At 37.7% G+C, this 25604-nt stretch overlaps 1 protein-coding gene across 1 annotated transcript in view; it reads right to left on the bottom strand.

Moving 5' to 3' along the window:
* Positions 1–25604, bottom strand: part of pebp4 (phosphatidylethanolamine binding protein 4) — a 72955-nt gene that overhangs the window by 33212 nt on the left and 14139 nt on the right. The window contains exon 4 of the mRNA XM_087794751.1: positions 14302–14400. Coding sequence (XP_087650877.1) covers positions 14302–14400 — 99 coding nt within the window. The remainder of the gene's footprint in view (positions 1–14301; positions 14401–25604) is intronic.

Genomic DNA, 25604 nt, shown 5'->3' with positions numbered 1-25604 from the left:
TTGCACCGATCAAGCTGCTTTAGTGACAATAACCACGAGTGTTAATAGCTTGGAAACGTGTAAACTTTGTGCGTCCTCTGGGTCAAGGATAATGTGTTTGAGGTCAACTCCACCACTGCATAGGTATTTATGGCAGCCTGGAGGTCGTTCAACTTGACCCACGAGGTTCTATGATGAAAAACTGAGTGACAAAGGAAGTAAACATCAGATTCATTTGTCACATGGTAGCAAGTTTCCATTGCACTGGAGTTTATTCTTTTTTTTCTGTCGTGAAAATTTACCAAAGTTGATAAATGTGCAGTATATATAAAGGCATTTTCTTTTTGTTATTGCTGTTCTTATGAAATTGGTATAGAAATAATTATCTTTCCTGAACCGGTATCAATATATGTGCTGGTATCCAAAAATATTTGATCAATACCCAGAACTAATCTCTACAGTCAAGTCTGTTTCAGTGTCAAAAGTTTTTTTTTTAGTTAAATTAAAAATTGCTTTGTGTTATTTTTGCTATATTCATGACTCAAGCTCGGGTCAAAATATTTGGTTGTTTCCTGGTTGTGTCTCTTCAAATACATATAGTGATTCTACCATTTAACTTGGTCCATATAGGCTTCTGTTGTACATGCACTCTTAGTAACTCGCCTGCTATCAGTGGTCCAGCCTCTGTGCACATTTATTCTAAAAAGCACTTTTGGAGTGAGTCAGTGAGCCGGTAGCCAATCCGGTGCCTGCTGAACTTGACAGGCATGAGTCATGAACAAAAGAGCCGTTTGTCTTTTAACTGCACTCTCATGAAGAATAGATTAAAACTGGAGTTGCCAATATGATTATAAACTGTTGCTCTGTTCAGAAGTGACTTTTACTCCGAATCAACGGTTAAATTCCCCGTACTTTGAATGACATTACAGTATCTGGCAGACACATTTAAATCGACAAACAAGAACAACTTTGACCTTTGAAAAAGGAAAACGGGAGAAAATCACGTTGATTTCCAGTTTGCTTTTGGCAAATATAAATGTATCGTAAAAACTACTTTGATAACAACAGGAAGTGATTGAGTACAACAAGTATTTTTTGGCTAAAGAATCACCAACCTAGACATGGAATATCAACCTGGTTATTTGATCGTTTCCCAAGCTATTGATGATCAAACTTTAATTATAGCAATACACCAGGGAGTTAAAAAAAGGACATTAATGCTACTGAGCCATGGTTAAAGCAACATAAATATATACAGTAGGTATTAATAGATAAATGTGTGTGGGAAGAGGTTATGCTACTTTTGCCAATTGCCTATCCTCAGTGGATTTGGGCTAAAAAAAAGAGCCAAAAATAGCTAAACTGTCTTTGTACGGAGAGTAGTTGCAAAAGGAAAGAAAAATGCCTGTATATAGTATGTTGGTTTAATAATTGAAGTTAGTATGATTGTTATTACTATTACTACGGTTTTAAAATGGTAATATTTTCATGCCATATCAAACTAGAGAAACATAATCATACAAAGACCGGTTTCTTTCTAAACGTTTGTATAGACCAAAGGTGTCCAAATTATTATTTTTTAATAAGGGAAACATTTGATAAAGTAAAAAACGAACAGTTGGACAAAAACATGTAACTTCTCAAGCCAACAGGTGGTAAAAAAAACAACACTTTGCAGTGTTTATTTTACTAATGAAGTTTTATTTTCTAATTAAAATGTACCCATAGTGTAAATTTACATTTTCTAGTTTAATAATATAGTTTATAAGGTAGTCCAGGGGCCAACATGAAACCTTCAGCTGCAAATAAATGATGCAAATGACATGCATGGCATAGAATTTCTCAACTTATGATTTCACAGTCGCTCTAGAAGTCTTTTGCTTACATTCCCGCCGTTGTCTCATCACTTGAGTAAACACACGGCAATCATTGAACTACATTTTATATCAAGAAATACACGCATCTGTGGCAATGACACACTTTCAACATATTGATGAAAGCTAATGCTTCATAAGCTCATTGATTTTTGAGGATCAATCCTGACTCCACATATAGAAAATCCAAAGTAATTCGAGTAAGTTTCTGGGTCACTTAACTATACGTCTGTGTATTTAATGTATCCATTTGTGTTGTAAATGTTGCTGCAACAGATCAGAGGGGGAGAAAACCAAATAAAAGAAAAATGTGCTGTAACCGACATGAGAAATCTTAATTTATGGATAATTATTCTCCGGCCGCTCAAAGAGCATTCACAGCTTCTGAGAGAAAACCATGTGAGCAGCACACATTCTTTGTGCAGTGAAACCTCCTCGATCATTTCACCACGGCAACGGCAGCGGGGAGGTCAGTTATTATGTAGGTTATCAGCTGCAGTATTGCTTGTGTATTTAAGCACACGCACCTCCGTGTTTGTTGTATGTGGACGGGGGATGGATCTGACAATCTAGCAGCGGATTCTTATGTAATTCTCCCTTTAGGTGGCTGAGAACAGTGAGAAAAGCAGCCCACACCGAAGATGCTGCTAATAAGAAGCAACGGAGATGCAAAGTGTTTTTATTAGCCATCGTTCGCACATGCAAACAAGTGGAGGAGAAAATAATGAACACAGGTCCTAATTTAGAGGGTTAGAATCTCCACTGAAATGAACTAGACCTGGGGTCTCATCCCCATTCAACTGGGGTCGAAGGAGGTCGATTATAGTTTCTAGTAACTGGGCCAAAGGTTTGGGGATATTTTTCACTAATTTACTCACAAATATTTTCACAAATTGTGTGGGGGCTGGTTTAAACTTTCTTTTAGCTGTTTTTTTAATTAAAATGTTTGATCAATTTTTTTTTGTTATTTAAGGTTTTGGGGGGTGTTTGTGGTGTGGTTTATTTACTTTGGACAATTACCCCCCAATTTTCTGGTGCATTTTCCTTTATTCCTCTTTATTGTATTTAGGACAAGTTTAGGACAAAAATATAAATATTGTATTCATTAAATGTACTAATGTCAACATTAACCTGAAGCAGTTGTTTGTCCTTAAAAAAGGAATGTGTTTTATCGATTGTCAAGAAACAGTTTAATCTTGGGGTTCAAACAAATGAAGGAGGTGTCTTGCCTGCAGTTGATACAAAACTCTGCAGCGAGATTTTTGACCCGCTCTAGTAGAAGAACTCACATTTCCCCCGATCCTTAAAACTCTTCAATGGCTGCCAGTTTCTTTCAGGATCAATTTTAAAATACTGGTTCTTACTTTCAGATCTATCCATGGTCAGACTCCTCCTTACATCAGTGATCTGATCCGTTTAAGAGAAGCATCTCAAGACCTTTTTATTTGTGCAGGCTTTTTATTAATAATCTTGGGGCTACTATGTTGGTCTCTATGTTGCATTGGCCTTTTAAAGTTTTTAAATATTAAGGTGTATTGCTTTTAATTGTTCAAGCGCTTTGTGACCCTGGTCTAGAAAGGCGCTTAACTAACTATTACTTACTTACTTTAAAGGTCAATAAAGGGATGAAGAGATCGGAATTAACCACAGAAAAAAAAAATCAAGGAAAGAATCTTATCAAATATATCTCAGCTCGTGAGGTCAAAGATCATGTAGAAACATTTTAAATATATTATTAGTCTCTTATATTACTTCAGGGATTTTGTTAATAAAAAATACATATTTGGAAAAAGTTATTCAGTATAAGTATAAGTTATATTAAATAGAATAAAAGAATAATTTAAGCATATTTAGCTTGATTTTATACGTATCGATCTAAATTATTTCTCAAAGGACACAACAGCCACTGTATAAAAATGTACTTTTGTTTGACCAAATAAATAAATATTTATTTTTAGCATTTAAAGTATTGTTGATAGCAATGAACAGTGGCTTTCCTTGACTCACTTTCATAACACAATGCATAAAAGAACAGCGTCTGCACCTGAGTAGTGATTTTTCCAATTACTTGTTGCTCCAGAAAGTATTTCCTAACATTAGCAAAATGAAATCATCCGTTCAATCTCCAAGTCAAAACTTATGATCATCCATTTAAGAGTTATTTGCAAGCAATAAGACGGATAAATGCTATCAATGAGTCAAGAAAATAGCAACAATTCTGACAGGATTTGAGACAGCAGCATAATAAACTTAATAAAAACAGATAAAAACTTATGTTACAACATGGATACCTACATCTAAAAGCATATATATGTAAATAAACATAAACTTTATATATACTTTTATTTAAAAAGTAGTCCGCCTTATCTTAAGGTGTGCTGTATGATTGGAAAATGACGTCAATTGTTTAAAAGTAGCTCATGTTTTCAGTATCGACTCTACCAAGTTATTTCCTGGCCTCCAAACCCGTTCATCTGTTTTGACACAATCGTAGAATTGTTCAGTTGTACTCCTCAACCTGTGGGGATGGTATCGACAATCTGTTGGAAACAATCTATAGGACACAACAAAGAAGGGTTTTGTTCGCTGAAACTTTATGAAACAATGACACCGACAACCATCCGCCGTTTGACAGGAAGAAGTTTCTATTGATTTAGAGCCAAGAGGCATTTTCTCGGAAAACTTAGTGAAACCACGTGGAAGAAAGTGAGCAACTTTGGAGGGAAAAGGGGATAAAAAAAAGTGATCACATCAAAAAAAAAGAAAAAATTGTCCAATTCCTTCGCGCCCACCACCCCCTTGTCATAAGATATGGATGTCCCGGAAGGTTATCCGTGTTTGCTGGGAAATGAAGTGCTCAACTGGATTAAAAAAACATACTGCATATGTTTGGAAATCTGTTTCCCTGGGCGTACGAGTGGAGTGAGCGAGCGTGAAGCAGCAGGTTGCGTCTCCTCCAAGAGAGAGAGGGCAGACACTCTCATCATTAGCCGGGCTACAATGTGCTCCTCTACCTGCTCCAATCTGCACAGCCAAGCGCCACTCTTGACGCCAGACAGATGTTCGCGGCACAAGGTGCAAAGTATCGAGAGGGGAGACGACGACGAGCGCCGGAGTCGAGGCAGAAGAATGGGAACGTTCAGCCGAGCGCACAATAAGAGTTTAATTATGAATAATAGCAATGGCTCTTTGTTCTCGCAATGACGTTAGCTATGGTTTTCTTTTGGCCTTTGGGAAATTGTTTTTTTGGCTTCCATATGGGGGCAGCTGTCTGTCAAAAAAGAAAACGCTTAAATCACAACGTGCCACGTTGGGATAATTACAGGATGAACAACAATGCAATTATTTATGTTTGCTTGCCATTTCTGGACAGGTAATTGGTGTAACAATAAAATCCTTAAAAATATGAAGACGTGTGATTACGAGATTAGCATATATTGCATTGAGAAACAACGATTAATGAAGATTATTGTCTCAGCGAGCGAAGAACAACAGCAAAGATTCGACAGGACACGCAGAAATCAAGTGTGATTCTGTTTCAATGAATAAGTGGAAGGCTTTTTAGGGTTCCCCCCGTCTCTGACCCTGTGTAGCTGGGATAGCATTCCATCACCCTGTGACCCTGGTAAGAATTTTTAATAATAATAATAATAATAATAATAATAATTGTATTTGGATTTTTGACTATCAATGACAACTTACACAATGCATTAAAACAGAAAAGAACTAATTAAAAAGTTTTTTTTTAATTCACTTAATGTTCTAGTTTTACAGTAAAAAAAAAACAAAGCAAAGGAATAATTTGTTGAAAATATGGCTGTGTAAAAAGAATGGATGCTCTTCCCTAAGACATTCAACAGTTATTCCTATTTTGATAACATTAAATTATTAGTATTAAAATGATGCTAAATTCTCCCTACAAAACTTTATTATGAGTTATTTTGATCCTACAGACAACAGCAATGTTAGATGAATTTAACCCTTGTTATCTCAGGCTCAAGGTGACCCGAAAACAAACGTGTTTGTGGTATCCCTTGGGTTATCTTCGGGTCACTTTGACCCTGGAGATAACACAAGGGTTAAAACAATTAAAGTGAAAATTACACAAATGTTGTACAAAATAAATGTAAATGTAGAAGAACATCAACTTAATTTAAGCTTCTCCAGTTTCTGCACAACTGACATACATATATGTATATATATTAATATCTGTTTAAATTTAAAAAATAAAATTATGTGTAGAATTCTCACTATCGACAATATACCAGTGACTTAATAGAGTAATTTCAGCTTAAATAAAATTTAAAAAAAAATCCTGGCTGTGTACATTTCTGAAGTTTTATAATTGTTAATAATATTTGCATTTTTAAATTTAACTTTAAAATTTTTGACTGTTTTCAAAATCTCTACTGACAGTAGAATCACAAAAGTATGATTTTTAACCCTAAAATTATTAGATTTCTTTATTAAATTTTGCAATAGGCTAGATCTGAGAAATCTATTAAGCTTATGTCATTTATAAAAATTCACTTCCTAAAACAAGTTCCACAGACACACAGTAATGAATTCAGAGTGAGGTAAACTGAGCGGAGCAGAGACACGGTCAACCTTGCAGACACGAGAATAAAAGACTAGATTGTTGAACAATACTTTCAGATCCAGGTCTCAACCTGCAACCGAGAGAAAACAACAGCAAAAACCCATTTTCCAGAGAAAAACACTGAATAAAAATGCAATTGCGCAACAAGCCCGAACCGAATGGTTTGCAGTTCATGGACATCTTGAGGTGTGGAGCAGACGATCTCTGCAGGCCGCAGAATTCACAAACACAAAGCCAGCTGGTCAGATCGCATCACAATACTTCAGTGTTTGACCAGCAGCAGAACACAGGCTCTGGTGCTCCGCCGGGAGCAGACACAATAGCTAGGATGTTAAAACACGAAAGTCCCACATGCATCCAAATAATGAGTGCAGCATGATGTGTCCTGGATTGTCTAGCTGACCCTGAAATCAGCCTGCCAGAGGAAGTAGGGGATCCAGGTCGGCGAATATGGGGGTGTAGAACAATAGAATGATAACTTGTTTCCTGAAATGATTTGGGATTCATCAAAGTACAAACTTCTTCTTGTCATACAGCAGAAGTCGGTTATCATTTGATTCTTGGCAAAGTGTTCGTGTTCCTGATGAGTTGCAAATTAATTCCACCAGAACAGGACAGGAGGACTTATTGTCCATGATATTTGGATGCAACACAATACAGAGGGTGAACCCATTTTCATGAGCAGCGTTCACAAGAGACTTCCACACACACGACTTGACTTGAGGTGGATCTTCACGCGTGTCAAATACTTTTGAAATAAAGACAGTTATACAAGAGTTATTGCCTTAAAGAAATGTCAATGGACACTGATCTCTTGCTATGATAATAAATACATTTAAAAAACAGAATCACTGGAACATTTATCATATGACCTTTTCTGTTTGTGCGTCTGAAGCTCAGTACCTGCTGCTGTAAATCTGTTTTTTTCCATTGTGAAGTACAGTCGTCCCTCGCCATCTTCTGCAGTCTTTTTGCATACATATGACAGCGTTCCTTGACTGACAATGCTAGTAGACGGTCTGTAGTTTTTAAAGTTACATTTGGTAACTGATACCGGCTGCTGTAGACCAGCGTCAACACCAAAACACAACAACAAATGTGTCTTTAACCCGGAAACCAACACACACTTTCTCCAACTTTAGCCACAAAGTAATGACGTGGGTGGGGATGCAGCGTGATCAGAGGAGCTGTAGAGAATTGGACCTCAATGGTACTAATCAGTATTTGTTTGTTGGTTCAAAACTCTCTTTTCATTGAAATATTTACATTACAAAATGTGCTTAAGCCCCGCCCACTGAAAAATGCTTTGTTGTTCTGGAGATAGAATCTTGTTTACCATAACCACACACACTCTGCTGTGACTGGTCAAAAATTGATGTTTGTCACCGCTCGTCATTAATCCAGGGAGCAGGGCGTGGTTACAGCTTACTGGAGAAGGAGTGAAAACCATTATTACATCATAATGGACTCTGCTCTCGTAACCTCTCGTTCGCTGAGATTTCAGATGGGTTTATAGTTTATAGAGTAATACGTTCAAAACGTTGTTGTGATGAGGGACTTACGCATGTTTCAAACACTGAAGTCTTCCTCTACAAGATCTAGTAAGTCAGTAGAGTTTCAACATCAGTTGCCCTTGATAATGTGACTGAATGACAAGTTTACATATCCTTTAATGTTATTTGATGGAGCTGGACAGGAACATTTGTGGAACACAAAAACCTTTGAAAGGTTTGTCCACCAATAGATACTTTAAGACCTGACTTTTGTATGAAAGATCCCTTCCACAATGTTCCTAACACCATTAGACTATCATTTAAATATGAAGATTGTAAAATGTAATTCTGAATCCTCTCTGAGCTACATTCAAATAGATTCATACAGATATGAAATGTGTCATTAGAAACCAAAATAATGCATGCCTTTTTACTGATTTTGTAAAAAAAAAACAAAAAAACATTGCGGACAAAAAAAGTATTAAAAAAGAAACCAAAAAAGATCCACTAATGTTTCGTATACATGTAAAAGAAAAACATTAAATAATGTATTTTAATGGAGACAAATCCTCCAACAACAACGATATATTATTCAAAGGAATCGATTCCCATCTATGGACACCTTCACAGTGGTAATGAACCCGTCCTTTGAGCAACAAAAGGGCAATAAATAAATCTCTACAAGCTGGCATTGCATCATGGTGACTAACAAACCAGTGAAACAGTAATGAGAGAGCAAGTATTAACAAGTAACAATGCTGTTTTCATACAAGCTGCCTCCATCTAATGATTTGCTTGTTACGGTAATTATCGCTGAGAGACCATAGTGGAACATCTGCACGGATTTTAACTCGGGGAGAGCAGAGAGGGAAGGAGAGGCTCACAATCTGGAACTCAACTTAGAGAGCGAGGCAACAATCTGTCTCTGGTTATTTTGGTAATTGTCCATAATTAATGTAAAACACACACAGTGTGTCGCAAAAGATTCTAAATGACTCTTGCCGGAGCTCGTGGAGAAAAGGCAATTGTGAGGGAAATGCATATGCAGCAGCTAATAATGTGAGGAGAGGAGAAATGTGGCCAGCTGGTGAGAGGAGACACCCAAACCATTTCTACTGGAGTAAAGTGCTGCTGGCACTTCCAACTAATGATGTGAGATGCGACACTGGCAGCTCCATTACAGATTTGAACACGCTTTCAAGAGACAACTTTATCAATGAGACAAGATACTGATCACGTCTTATTTTGACATTAGGATCGTGGTGTCGATGAAGGACGACTTTTAAGTGTCAGATAAAAACATCCTTGTTAAACTATCAAATGTATGAGCTTTTATTAAACATAATTGTAATGATTTCAACCTTGAAAAAGTTCCATAGTAATTTAATAAAGACAATAAATGTAAAGACATGTACTATTATATTTAATTTATTATTACTACTATTATATTTTATTATTAATAGACTTTTTTTTTTAATCCGTAATGACATGGGCGGCTTAAAAGAGACTCATCCATGTTACTACCATCTCTTTAACATTTAAGCGCAACAGACTTAAATATCATATACACATTAGGGGGGTCAGATTCAATTACACAAGGGGCCAAACTCTTCAGCAGTCAAAGTTGCAGGCCAAAAAAAAGTATATTTAACCATCAGGAATTTTGATATTGCCCTTTCTTTCTTTAAGGGTTAATTCATCTTTATTATATTTGTTTTAAATATCTTCAGTTTTACTTACTAGTCTCTAATTTCAACATTCAACGTACCCCATAAAATGACTATGTTGTGTACAAGTATGAAAATGGTTTGAATCAATGCACGAGAAGTACATCAATAAAAAGGGACCATATGACAAAAAATATTCAAATATTTGCACTCATGTCATCTACAGCCGACACAGGAGCCGAATGCGGCCATTTGTCTGCATTAACACGGCCCACCTGAGGTCAGAATAACACGACAAAATTAAAGTATAGCGACTCAACTGAAATGTTAAGCTTAAAATAAACTGTATGTAAAATAAATAATACACAATTAAATAACGATTAAAGGAATTAACCATATCCACATGTACAACATTTAATGTTTGTTCTCTTAATGTTTCCACCATATTTAGACTATTTTAATTCCTTCAAGGGAATTCAATTGGTCGCCCCTGATTTAAAGTAATGAACAGAGATCAAGAGAGACAAAGAAGAGAGTGCAGCTATGGTGGAACAAGTGGTAACAAATGCTAAGGGTCGTCTTTGACAGAAACATCAGAGAGAGATTCAGTTTAAGCTCTATAGGACAATAGAGACCTGAAGATATACATCTCCTCATCATCCAAAAATGACAGGATCAGAGAAAACTAAAAGGAGAACTCATGTGGATAAGTTCAGAAAGGAAGTTAGGGAGGTTTGATATATTTGTTCTTGATCAATATATATATATATATATATATATATATAAACTGTAAGTGTGTAATGATGGTGAAGACAGAACATTGTGTTTTATCTTGGTATTGTTGTCATCAGACAGAGGATTAACATATTATCAAGTGATTTAATGTGTGTCAGATGTTTATTATCAACTGAATAGAAAAAAATCAAAGCTACCATCTCATTTCATTTTACACATGTTTTCAACTAATATTTCTTGTCGTTTTTTAGTGTAAAATGAAAAATAAATGATTGCATTTCCAGCATCTATTGTCCCATCCATGATTCTTACTGGAGCATCAACTCATTAAACTGCGCTTCACACATGGAGTCTGACGACGAGGCCGCGAACACTCCGACAGCTCTCCTGGTGGTTCAACAGGGTTTGGCCTTCCAGACAAACAGTGAGATCCTCATCACAGCTTCACAAGTGAAGAGCTGGCAGCATAACGTAGCTAAGAGCAGGAGAGTGTTTATCGCGTCTCAATCCAACATGTCCTTGTTCTTTCACCAGCGCTTGACTAATGAGACCTTGGTTAAACAATCTCTGTCTGTGACTGTGTGCTTCAGTCGGCCCTCACCTCACTCCAGGCTGAGTTCCAGCACATATGAACGAGTGCTACGACAGTTACAGAGACGTTAGTAAAATAGGAAACAACTTTGAACCACGAGTCTCGATCAGAAAGATGTTTGTTTAGACTGTCATCTCCTCATGAGTGTCTGACACACAAACCTAAACACACTCTAACTTCTATCCACTTCAAAATGTAAATCTCTTGACAATACAAATTAAATTATTCACATTATCTGAAAATACAGTTAGATTTACTTTTCAAGTTGCTACTGTAGAGTTTCCTCAGGGATCGAGTCAAATGTCAACAGAGAAAGATGTTGAAAAAAAGGTTTGATCAAGATATGTTGGTAAGATAACATAATTTCTCAAGTGGCTTTGAAGAAATATTTGATTGAAAGTTAGATTTAGGATTCTAGAATTCACAGATGTCTATTTTCACTTTGACTTCAGAGCACGGTTGTCAACCAACAGAAACGCCAACGCAAAAGATAGACCACAGAACCTCCACAGCAGCAAAGTGCGTTTTTTTCTATACACCCAAATAGAAATCTATACTACGACGAAGAAGGGATTTGTGGGATCACAGTTTAAAAGATATTATAAATCTACCCTCTGGTCCTTTTTTCCTTGGAATTTTGTGACATTTGTTGCGTCACTTCAGTGTAAAGGTCACTGACTCATTTTTAGAGTTATATTTTATACTTTTAAAACAAATACAGTATTCCTTATCCCCTGAGCTATTCAGTGTATGCACATTAACAGCATACTCAAACAGAAAATAACATTTAATACATTTAAAATACATTAAGCAGCATGCTTTAAATTATTTTATTGTTTTATTGTCAGTTTAACTCAACAGCCATTTGTCCAATCATTTTCCCCGTTTCAATCACACTATGAAAGTATCAAGAGGAAAAGTTAGCATTCTTTTGAAGGCATAGTTTTAGGGAAAATTCTGAATAATTAAAAATATTGCTTGATCGTGTGAAGATCACCTACCCCACCTTTAACGGCTTACTACATTTTAAGTTTAAGAATATATTGGGGAAAAAGAAACTCCATTTAACTTGTATTACTGGATGAAACATCAACAAGTTCAAGCTTTCAAAGGAAGCAAAAACACTTTCCGAGTTTCTACAGCAAAGAAGGACGTATTGTGTAGAGTTGTTAGACTGATAACCCGGTTCTGAAAGAATGGAAACCACATAAAAGTTTTCTACAATTGACAAATAACTGCATCTTTTTCATGTCCTTTTATTGTTACGGAAACTGTCTACGTTATTTTCAGTCCGACTTCTGTAGAGTGAAGCAAATCATTGAAATACATGTTAGTTTTCAGTCCATAGTTTATGCTAAAATAGTTACAAAGTAACAGTAACTGTTGGTATTATATTGTATTTGTACACATGACATTGATACAAACCATTGATATAAAACACTTGGAAGATGATACTTGGTTTTCATCCACAACTTATTTAATTAAAAACATTTAGATATTTTTAACATAAGTACCGACTAAGGAACAAATCGACCACGAGTCAAACTGGACCCCTGAGCTCCCTGCTGTCACCTCGACGCTCGGCAAACAAAGCTGAGCCTTCTGTGAAGTCGCCCTGTCGCCCCCGGTCAATTAAACACCTCCCACCACAGGTTGGCATCACTCAAAAGGCTCATTAACCTTCCTGACCAACCACCGGTCGCAATCAGGTAAACATGTCGCTGCATTGGCCTGATCCCCAAACGGGCGACACGGGTCACCGCCCACACGGGTGACAGGGAATTGAATAGCAGGAGCGTCTGAGAGACAGTCGAGGATTTCCTCAAATCGACAGGACGTGAGGGTGATGCTCTGCTGATACCTGTGCTGTGTCTCAAATCGCATACTTCTCTTAGTATACTAGAAGTTAGCATGCATCAGGATAGTGTACATACTAACTAGTACGCAAATTCTCAACAGATAGTATGTCTCAAATCAAACACTGCCGCTACGCACTAACAGGAAATGATGCGACAGCTTCTTCTTCTACTACTATTTAACGATGTTGCAACCAGCTGTTTGAACGCTATCGCCACCTGCTGGCAGCATGTTTTGCAAGTTTGGAAATATTCGCTATTTAAGCTGGTATCAGCACCGAAGACGTGTCATCATTCTACTGCTGCGGAAAATGCATCTGTAAGTATATGAATATATATGCATATATATATGACGTAACTTCCGTTTAAAACGTCATTAAGATGGCGGCCGTTTAGGGTGGTTAGTGTCCATCGAACCATACTCAGCTTTGTGGGCGTTTTAGCACGCCAATTTAGTGTCCATGGCGCACTAAATTTCGCATACTAAGAATTGAGACGCACTAACGCACTACAAATACTAACTTTGAGTACGAAAGTATGCAATTTGAGACACAGCACTGGTAATTATTTAGTCTTTAAAGAGGGAGTTAATAAAGATTGATTTAAAATACATCCCAGATGATTCATGCTCGCGTAAACGTGGCTGTGACTTGGCGGCGTCGCCGCCTGCAATGAGACGGACGCGTCTGAGGAGCGTCTTTATGTGACCGATCGTCTTAATCTACTGGCTTGATCTCGTGGTTCCCGCGGGATTATCAAAAAAAAAAATGTCTCAGAGTATTTGAAGTAATCAACAACTCAAACGCGCATTTGGCGTTGGATCGCAAGAATTTTTTGAAACACACAAACGGATGGATAAAAAGGAGCGAAAAATACGAGGAGAAAATACGGGGATCGGAGCCGTGCCCATTTCGGGGGTGTAAAATATGGAGAAGTGTGGATCATTGGGGGAGCTGCTCCGCCTGGGGGAACAGATGAAGGGAGGACACTCTGCCAAGATCTCAACACTGGAGGGGGAGCTGAGGTAGTGCAGCTCTATGGGAGGAAGTGTGTGCGCCTCACATGCTGCTCCCCTCAATCTCAGTCTCACACGCCTGCATTGACACGTCCCAGGCTCTCTGCAGCAGAGGGAAATTGCTGCTGACAGGCCCTTGCAAACTTTCACAGCCATTTAGAAAGACTTACTCCCACACTTGTGTCACAGGCATTTATCGCACGAGATACATGATATGAAAAATTAACATTTTTGATCTTGGCATCACGTTTTTTTAACCAACTTAGGCTTTAAAAAAAAAAAAAAAAGGGAAAACCATTGAGAAATTTTGCGAAGTGCACATGTAAACATCGAAACATGCCAAGGGTGGCCGCAGGATTTTTGAAATGCACAATTCTCACTTGTGTGGAGAGAAACCAATAGTTAGGAAGTTGGTGCCATGTTGGTCTACGACACGGACTCGCTGCCCCGAGGACTTTCACAGAAGAAAAGGTGATAAAACTGACTCTACCTGTATGTTCTCAACCACCCAGTGTCTCCAGAGGGCCGCCGTGGGTCCAGCGCGACTCGGGGCGTCAGGATCCACCATCACCAGAGTGTATCTTTGATCCTGCAGAAGAGAACATTTACATGTTGATAAAGCTTTTACACTCCATCGACTGAGCCACGGGCGGTTTTCACTTGAGCGTCGAAGAAGTGAGACGTTTATGTTTATATATGAAACAAACACTCCTGGCAACAGATATATTCAGATGTATTTACACTTCTTTGGATAGAAGTCATGTATATAGAATGCAGGTAAAAGTTTAAACTACAGTGTCAAGTATGCTGCGGAGAAAAATATAGCAGTTTATTCTTAAAGCGAAAACGTTTGGTTTTGGTTTCTATTTACAAGTAAATGTGATATTTTATAGTTTTGAACAGATTAACTGGTTTGCCTCATATTAAGATGGTTCAATGTCATCACTCCTGACAAGAGTTACTTTGAGGCGCACAATAAAAATGCAGAAACATACAAAACCTCCTTGGTTAAGATAATAATGTTCGACTTTTAGATCTTTGTCTTCTTGCGAACAAAGATCCAAAATACTATTTATATCCTGAAATAACAGAATTTTCAGTCAATCAGTGCCATCAGAATATTTAATGGTTGAATTTAACATTTTAAAAGTTGATTTTTTTAAAAAAAGATTTAATATTTTAATCCTTTTTTTTTATCTATTGAAAAGTTTATTTATCATTTGTATATTGAAAGGTTGAATGTGTTTTTGAATAAGAAAAAAAACAATATTTTTTAAATAAATTGAAGAAAAAAAATCTACCTTTAAATATAGAAATGATTGAATTCAAGTATTTGATATTCAATATTTAAAAAATAAAGAAATCTATAAAAATGTCAACATTTGAAATACCCTTTCAATATTGTGATGGCACTGATATATAGCTATACAGGAGTCAGTCAAGTTGCGTGATTTGCTACAGAAAATACTTCCTTGTTATACTATGAATAATATGGATTTAACATTATTCTAAAAGTTTAACGTGATACGTTCATTTGGACACAATAATGTCTAATTGGAAAAAAACCAACAACAACAGGAGGTCTCCTTCGGGATCAATAAAGTTCTACCTAACCTATAATATAATTGAATAACCGGAGCTTTGTTTTTTTGTCCAAAAGGTTGTTTTGTTGTTTTTTAATTAATTTAACAAATATTTATTTATTTATTTATTTCTATTAAGCAACATGTCAACCCAATCAAACTGCAAGTACAGCCATTATTTCGTCATACCACAACGTTGTCCATAACTAGTCTAAACACCATCATTCAATGCATTTCTCTTTTTATTTCCACTGCCAACCTTCAGTTTGACGAGTCGTAAATGACAGTATTTTGATCCGACACCAAATCCTGGTATGAACATATTCACAGTAACTTTCTGCCACTTATCCAGTATCTTTATACCCCTCAATCTGTCAATAGATAAAGTGAGAGAAGGAGCCTCTCAACCAACACCCCATCACAGTTATTGGCCGTTGACTTGGCGGCTTAATTGCTGGAATTTCATCTTTTTTTTTTTTTCATTCCGTCCCTAAAAGTTACAGAATTATGAGAGCAGATTGAATTATTGCGAGAGCACATTTGTCATCCCTGGTCCTTCGCCCAAAATCTGCCAGACCATATGATGGGCTTTTTCTTTTTTTTTTTTTTTTTTTTTTTCATTATTCCGTGCACTTCCTCTACACGCAGACACTTAATAGATGACTGTTTAAATTCCTCATAGCTTATACTGGTAAACATGACGATATCAGCTTTAATATACACACAAGGGATGTGACAGTCGCTGCCTCTAAACAACGTGCCCATGTAAACATAAACCTTTACCTCCATTTCTGTTTGTCGTCTGCTATCCTCGCAGTCTGCTAAAAAATATCCTAATCCCATGTACTTGAATGAGATAAAGAAGAAGTCGTGTATTTTTTCCGGCAGATGCTCATTTTTCAGAAGGATTCTCTGCCTACCTGACAAGCAGTAATAAGCGTAAACAACTAAGCCTAATAATAGGATAATACTGTAGTCTCCGTGATAGCGCCTGCAGGTAACATCCAGACACACCAGCAACAATGGAGCCTCCTCCACAGCCTGTCAAAAGTGACTCTATATCAGTGACCCCCCCAGGCAGCTTACCAACCATGACCTGTTGCCTTCTCAAGAGTTGTAATCCTCATTTGTGCATGTTCGCTACCAGGCAACGACACAGCGATAATGTAGTTACACTAATATTTAAGTCAGACCCCCCGATACATTCAAAAAAATAACATGGTTTCAAATGACAGCTCAGGCGCTCAGTGTTAAAGGATTAGAAGAAGAAATGACCTCCAGTCATGATTATCATTCACAACTTGGTCGGATATTTCATTAAACTTATCAAGCATGGAGCCATGTTGTTTTGGGGTACAGGGGCTCCTGAAAGCCAAATTTAGAACATTAACAACCTTCGAACATCGATTTGCAACTCGAACAAAAACCTGGTTTATTTACGACGGAATGGGAAATTTAAATAATTCCTTCACATATTTAGCCGCTGAACTTCTACCTGTAAGAATCTGCTATCTCCAGCTGGCACGTGTACATGAGGCTCACTCCATGCTTGTACTTCACACATCGTGGCATGTACCCATCTCTCTTACAGGGACTTTTTTTTTTTTCATCCATCTGTCAAAATCCACATTAATTACACAGAGATATGTGTGAAAGACTCCTGGGAAAAACAGATGCATACCCTGCCATCTAAAATTATTTATCAGAGCTCAAATGGACAAAATCTATATCAAAATATGTTCAACAGTTACGTATTGAATTGAGGAAACAGATTTTCAACATTTGTAAATAGGGAATAAAACATTGACCGATAAAAGGTTGGACTAAAAAGCGTCTCATGCTTTCATTTCTTGCCCTTTTTCCCCTGCACCATCCCTGCCTGGTACTCTGCTGCAACCCCATTGTGCCATGTTTAATAAAACAATTATTCCACCTTTTTCAAAAACAATGCGGCAAAATTGGAAGCAATTTAGTTAATATCTGTTAGTTTTCTACCTTATATTCTCTTTTTAACCCTCGTGTTATCTCAGGGTCAAGGTGACCCGAAGGCCCCAAAAACAAATATGTTTGAGGTATCCTTTGTGTTGTCCTCAACCACTGTTTATGCATTTCTGGAAGCCAGGCAGGGAAAACATAAGGGATACCTCAATAACATTTGTTCTAGGGGTCCTTCGGGTCACACTGACCCAGAGATAACACAAGGGTTAATCATGTCAGGCTGAACAATAAGGTTAACCGTTACAATTTTGTTTTTTAAATGATGTTGAAGATGGGTCTGGCAACCCTTCTTCACTGAAAACGCTACATTTTCTGTCATTTAAAAGAATTGTATTTCTTTGTTTGACAAAAGTCCGAAATGCATGACAATATTTTTCAATATTTTTGTTTTGATAAATACCAGGGTATATGTTAGTGTGGCAACAAACACTAGAAGATAAAGTGTTTGACTGTTTTCAACCCCACCTACAGCAAGTTCAAATATCTGACATCTTTTTCATAAATTTGCACCACTTTGTTGTATTAAAATACAAATTTTACAAATATCGTTTAAGTCATGATCATGACATATTAGTGAGACGGTCGACAATGAAAGACAGACAGAAAACGATGAACTACCTCTTAATGTTGATGTATTAATTATTAACATAGATTGGTCTTCATTTTATTAGGAGGATCATCTTAAAGTCCCCTCCAGGTCTAAAGAGAAGTCTAGGTATGTGTCATGGATCCCGGGGCTTGTAAAAGGCCGTCTGCACGATCTGGAGGCGGAGGAGATTGAGCCGCGCTCTCTCGGGATTAACCTCCCACTGCCTGCTGTGATCGCAGCAAAACGGCATTGTGGGACCACACCTCAGACGACCGGCAGCTGGAATTAAACCTGGGTTCTCCAACGCTGGGGTACAAGTCTGAGGGGGTTTACTTTATATCTATTTGGATTCTTCAGGAATCTTTAAATGAAAGTGAAATAAAGACTGTATGTATAGTATAATAACACCATGTTTGTATAATGATAACTTGAACTACGTCTTAGTGAGGGCTGTTGGAAAATATCGATATGGTGATATCATTTTCTTCCACGATATTGAATCGATATTCAACAACAGAGTATAGATCATATTATACCTGTTACCATAGTTTTTATGGATAATAGTTTAATAATGTGTGAAATAAAATAATTACATTTTGTACAATTAAGATGCAAATATTCACATTGTTTTTTCATTTTTCTGTTGCAATTAAACTTCCAGCCGCTAATACTCATTCTGTCCTCCACAGCTAAGAACATTGAAATCCTGCAAGATCCTGTCGATGACTGAGGACGAGAGGATACAGTCCACACCAGCAGCTTTCAAAGCTGATGTTTGGACACATTTTGGTTTCAAAACAAATGAAATTAGTTAGGACTTTCTCAAAAGTCACGCTACGTCTGTAAACACCAGAGGAAATTACTCGACAATACTACAAATAAATACTTGTTTCTTACAGTATCGCAATATATCACTATATATCTCAACATATTGCCTCTGTATCGTGATATGTATTAAATTGCCAGATTCTTGCCAGTATACAGCCCTAGTATTAATGCATGATTTATAAAATGAACATGTATTTTTTCTTTCCATTTTTGTGGGAATTATTGACAAATATTGACAATACCTTGAGTGAATTTGTACCACAAACTATTCATTATCCAGTTAAATATTAACTTCATAACTCTAAATAGTAAAGTTTAGTCAACGTTTCTTCCAAAATGTAAAACTAAACAAGTCCTAATTGAATATTTATTTCCTTTATATGATGTAATTTTGACCGTTGATGACACGACGCCAGCAGCTGTTTGGAAGCAAAAACGCCTCGGAGAACAAAGGCTCGTCCACTTCCTGGTGGATGAAAAACTAGTGGATTACCTTTGAGTGAACCCGGCAGGGGATGATTATCAGAGAGACGTCTAATCACTGCGTTCACAGAGCGGACCTCGGACTATCGAGCTCCGCTAACTGACGACACCATGAAGGGCAGGAGTGAGTTGAGTGAGAAGGAAGAGAGGTCCCTCTGTGAGTTAACAAGTTCACACTTTATCCCTGACCCGGCAGCAAACTGTCGTCCGTGCGGCTGCCTATTAATACACAGATCTACCCGCTTCTTCATCAGCCGCCGATCTACAGCGTTTCATTAAATGGTCAACCGTGCTCGCCGCTCGACCCGGAGCAGCGTCAAATCCCAGTTTAAGTAGGAAAACATTTGAACTTGTTTGGTAATTAACAGGTATCCACGTGGTGATTAAGCTACAGCGCCGGCTTAAGCAGCTTCCACCGCAGCTTAGTGCAAGGTTGAGGGATTGATCTGTAAAAACAGAAAACATGGAAGCACCGAAAAAAACAGACAAAGAAAACATGGCTGTGGTTTGTATATTAACTTCAATCGCACTCATGTAGCTTTCATTTTAGATCGTTAAGAGACAAAATACAAAGTCATTTGAAACACCAGATATATTTTAATATTCATTAAACACTCAGGTGTGTTAAACTTAAAATATTTTTGCAGTGCAAGTAATATTGTCTTTTCATTATTTGACACTTAATTATTTTAATCACCTCTGTGTTTGTTCACCAAAGTAATTCCAGTTTGACTCGTATTATTGACATTCATTATATAATCTCTGTCAACTTTTCTCATCCTAAACAACATATTTACAGGTCACCATAAAAACATGATCAAAAATTTAAAACTGTGTGTCGGGCCACATAAAATCACTAGGCGGGCCGGATTTGGCCCTCAAACCAATGCCTTTGGTACACGTGAACTAAATCAATTACTTTAATAGTTAACCTCATCCAGTATAATATCTGCACTAATACATCTCTAATATAGAGATTGTGGAGGTGTGAGCCTGTGAGGGCGGGTTAATGGGGTTCAGATAAGCGGAGGTCAAGGGTCAATCAGGCAGCAGTTATTGAATTCTGACCAAAAAAGGACAGAAAATGTAATGTTAAAATGTTAATTAAAAATCACAACTAAGGATTGGCTTCCAATAAAAATAATATGCTCATTTTCTATATTTTGATTGTTTAAGCACTTTGTGACCCTGGTCTAGAAAAGCGCTCTATAAATACTAATTACTTACTTAACTCTTCGGTTGTCAAATGTGTTTAGGTATCCCTTGTGTTATCTCAGGGTCAATATGCATATGGATTTATGGAAGCCATGGAGGATGTTCACCTTAACCCAGAGACAACACAAGGGTTAATGAAAATGTGATGTATGCCGTAATTGGTTGTTTATATTTAAAAAACTGGAATGAATTAAAATGAAAAAAGCTATGAATCATAAAAAAATTAAAGGCAGAAGTTTGAGTAAAAAATCGCGCTAATGCTCTAAATGGAACAAATCAGTTTAGAACTCAATAGATCATTGTTGAAATTTCAATAGTTAACCTTGTGACAACCCATGTGATGTACCAAAAGAACAAAACATTCAAACCTCGACCTTTTTTTAAGCTCATCATTAATCACTTTTTACTGTACTAAGTTGTTGTTTTTTTTTTTAAATCCAAGCAAACCACTATCCATAATTAAATAATTGAGAGCAGCATCGGTGATACTAACAAATAAATAACTGATAATGATACATTAATTCATCTGAAAACAACTTTCGGGCGAGGATGTGGCGGACACCCTGGACAGCTCTTCCATGCATGGCTTTTTTTTTGTCTTTTTCACAAAGACAAAGTACTCACACAGTAAGTCTTAAATGGACTTGAGTCAGAGTATGTATATGTACACATGTAAGCACAGTGATAACACTTAAATACAGAAAGAGTTAAATGTTGTGTTGGTGTCCAGAAGAAACAGTAGAGACCACACAACCCTGGACAAGTTTCCCTGATATTACAGATGAGTCTGTTGACAGATATCACAGCGATGTAAAGAGACCATCATTTACTCCACGTTCTCTGCTTCTCCACACAGTGCAGCTCGCTACCTCCAAACCTGCCTATTTATATCGCAGCCTGCCTCCCACACAGGAGCGGAGTGTGAAGTGGCTTATAAATCCGCACTTTGAGGAGCCACATGGTCAGAGAAAAAGTCACATGTGGATACAAACACGAATAAGTGGAAAAGAAAAGGCAGCAACTAGATCCCGGGCTACTTAAACAAAGCGGCGCCCGCTGAAGAGGCAGCGGGTCAAGAGGAATCACAGCGGAATATAAAGCACAAGTTAACATAATTACATAATCGCTACCTTTTTTTTTTTCTGCGCACAAAAATAAAGTGTTTCTTTATTAGACTGGAAATCCAAAAAAATTTTCACTTAACGTGAAGCCGCTCGTATCGCGGCAGTTATTGATATTTAAGGCTCTAAAACCTGGGCTGAGCTGTGATTCACTCTAAATATGTTTAAATTCAGCCCGTCCTGAACTCTCATCCATACTTAAGACGGTTCACAGTGTGATTGAAGCTGGAGGGGGGTGAAGGAATTAGCAGCAGCCTAGGGAAGCATTTCTGCATTTCTCTTAACACTAGAGTCTTTCAGTGCACGGCGCTCGCGAAACACAGCCGTGCTCATGTTAAGCTTATTAGTCACCCTGGATGCGATCTTGCTAGCTGAGGCTTTCAACACTTTCTAGTGGTGGCTTTACACACATACACCTACTCGTTGCCATGAAAGTGTCGCCGCAGATGCACACACGCTTTAAACACGACCACCTTCTCGCAGGTACTACCGAGTCACACGCGCCCCTCAACCTCGCGCTCGCCGTCCACCCCCCCAAAAAAAATATTTGAATATGTAATTTGGCTGTCAAACGTGGAAGCACAAACATTCATATCCATAATTATTGTCGAGCATGTCGCCGTCACTCACCGCATGACACAAATCCAGCACAGAAAAAAACACCTGAAAAATGACTGTTTTTTTATTCTAGCACTAATAGATAACTGTGCTGAATTGATTTTAAAAGTGAGGAGAGAAGTGGACGGAGGTTGATCTGCATCCTGTCAATGATCAATACTGTGTGGAACCAACAACTGCTTAAGCATCCAGATAACCTGTGATAGTACCTTAGTACTCTCTCCTCTGACCAACATCTACAGACAGAAGAAAGTGCATCCATCAGCCAAGGAGCTTAATTCACATATTATATACAAAAATATTAATAAATAATACTAATATAGTGGAAAAGTCCACTAACTAGGATTCAAACTTGCAGCGTCTGAACCACTTGAACACCAGCTAGGCAGGTTCAATTCTCAAATGTTCTAACTACCAACTACAAAGCACAGATTAAACGATTAGAGCACATTTAGTAACTTAAGTTACATTTTAATTCGAGCAGAAAAAAAAAAGGTATAATTTATAAACTCGTCGAATCCAGATGGACAACCAGGCGCCAGTTGTTTAAAGTTAATCACATATAAAGGTTTGAGTTTGAGTCGAATCTACAATACTTTCATCCAACAAAAAACAACATTATCCTGATCCGAAAACAGCAGGTAGGATTGAAAAGTGGATTTCAAGAAGGAAATGTAGCAAAGCATTAAAATAAGTTATCAACGTGAAACATGTGGTGTTTAGAGCTTACGTAGAAGTAGATTAAGCCTTTCAGTATAGTAGTAGTAGTTGAATAACATACAAATATATTTAATATTTATGTCCTGTATCGCTGTATATCAATAGGAAAATAAAATAAAATAAATAATTTTCGGTAAAAAAGTACCCTGAACATCCTTTATTTTAACTTGTGGACATTGTTTTTTAAAGTAAAACTTTTTCAATATATCCACCCTGTATTTGTATATCCATAGAGTGTTTTTTATTTTTCATGGCTCAAATGAATGAACATAAAATTAACAAAACTAGAATCATAAAAAGATTTTGGGACACACATTTTTGTGTCTTAAAATAAAAAATACCACTTAATTTGAGCCACATTGTTATAAGTTATTTGATTTAAACAACTAAAAAGAAACAGTGCATGTGGATCAGGATTATCCTATCCAAAATTCCTTTGAAAAACTGACTTAAAAGTAAAAAAAAAGAAAAGAAAGAAAATTGATCCTGGATAGTAAATTACGGGATTTCCAGATCCGGATCCATTTGATTCCAGATTACATTTATTTAAACAACGGGCCCCAAAACCTCGCCAAAGTTGAATAATCTGTCCCTAAAATAAATAACATTAATACAATAACTGTAATTAAAAAAAAACAACACATCAATTCTCTCTTCAAAGAGTTCTATAATATGTAAAACAAAAAAAAAAGTGCCATTATTTTTCTTGTTAGTGAGGCCCGGTGCTGCAGACACATTTGTCGAGGAAGAAGAGAAACATTCTGCCATGTAGCAAGCTTTGTTGTAAGCACTCTGACACCCTTTCCTATTTGGCCACCAGAGCTGTTAAAAGGTGTCAGGGCTGTTCACAGGCACTCTGTGTTTCGCCAGCCAAGATGGCTTCCACATTTTTTCTATCATGATTAATTATGGTTTCTGATGGTAGTACAGTGAGGAAGTGTAAATTATTCCCACATTTTTTCTTGTGCCCTCCCTTCGCTCACTGTTGTGTAGGAAGATGCTATTGACGCCATCCATGGACGGCAACCAAAAGGCATCCACGCTGGGGTGGCAAACTCTAGCGTCTATTACCGAGGGAAGGGAGTGCTGGTGCGGTGATGTCGGCTGAACGTAGTCCAGGCTGCGAGTTGACGGGGCCGGATTTTCCAGTATGGAAAGAATCTCGTTTTTTCAGTGGGCGAAGCTGGGTGTTGGGAGACTGGGAGAGCGAGGACTGCCCAGGGCTTGGAAGCTCGAGAGAAGAAAAAAAGAGAATATTTCAAACAGACATGCACCGTCTGTGTTCCAGTGTCACCAGCCCACCAGTCTGACAATCACAGGGCCATGTCATCGCGGAGAGGCTTTGAGTAATTCAGGGAAAACACTCTTGTCACCGTAAAAGAAGTGACAATCTCAGACGTCAGCGTGCTGCACACATACAGTAGCACCATTAACAGTAAGGAAAACAGATCCTCCGGGGGGAACGCAACCAAAGCTAAAGACACACACACACACACACAGACGCACAATAAAACGCCAAATCCTCTGTGTGCGTTTTACAAAAAAACACGTTTGAGAGAAGTGGTTGAAATAAAAATAATTCATCTGACGGATGATTTGTATGTGCACGGGTATATTTAGTGCTGTCAAAGAGGGGACATCGCAGAGAATGGCACTCGTATCACAATGCAAGGAAGTGTTATCAGAGGAGGTACAGGTTTATGGTTCAAGGGCTCGTCCATTCACACGAGAACAAGCTCAGCCTTTCTGCCTGACACGCTGATAAAGGCGGCACAAATAAAACAGCTCCACGGCTCCATCTTTGCCTCTCCCCAAGGGAATAATATATCACCCATCTGAATGTGGCACGCATTGAATCATTTCCAGCGTTGATGATTCATTTGAATAAATCAGCTTTTTATTTATATGGATTTTTTTCTTCTTTTTTTTTTGCCAACTTGATACTGGTGACGTGATATCGTCAGATATGACGAAGGACAGGTGTCGGGGGGAGCTTTTTTTTTTAATCCTAATCTCCTTTCAAAGATACAATTAATGACAACAGCAATAATCTTCGCAGATATGTCGTTGCCATTGCTTTTACTCATTTTATTTTCGCTAAATCCCGGGGATATGTTGCTGCAGGCAGATATGATCTTACTCAGGATTTGCATAGATGAATGAGCCATGATTCTCAGGAGGTTACCGGTGTGACCGCTGACACACATGACATATACAAGTCCATTTGTCTGCAGGAAACATCTCCTGCCATGTGTTATACATGTTTTCTTAGAGGGGGGGGGGAAACCAACAGCTTCCTTGTTCGTCTTAAAACTTTAAGTGTTTTCTCTTCAATATGCGACGGATCCAGAGGATAAGGCTATCGGCATTTATGAGAAATCAGCAGCTTGTGCAATGAAAGAGACATCCTCTAACATACACAGACACAAATCCTGTTGAGCTGAGCCGAGCACAGATACCCTACCAGCCCTCCAAGGCACAATTAGGATTTCACGGGGGGAAGAAATCTACATTCCTGCACACATGAAAAAAAAGTCCTTTTTTCCTCTTTTCCAACAACAATATCAACTTTTCACTCAAGGAAAAAACCTGAAGCACCACTCGATGGGATTTGGACAAAGAAATAAAGAACAAAGCC

The sequence above is a fragment of the Callionymus lyra genome, chromosome 1, assembly GCF_982586985.1.
Source record: "Callionymus lyra chromosome 1, fCalLyr1.hap1.1, whole genome shotgun sequence".
In the NCBI taxonomy this organism is placed as follows: Eukaryota; Metazoa; Chordata; class Actinopteri; order Syngnathiformes; family Callionymidae; genus Callionymus; species Callionymus lyra.
This window is presented reverse-complemented; position numbering and strand designations above follow the sequence as displayed.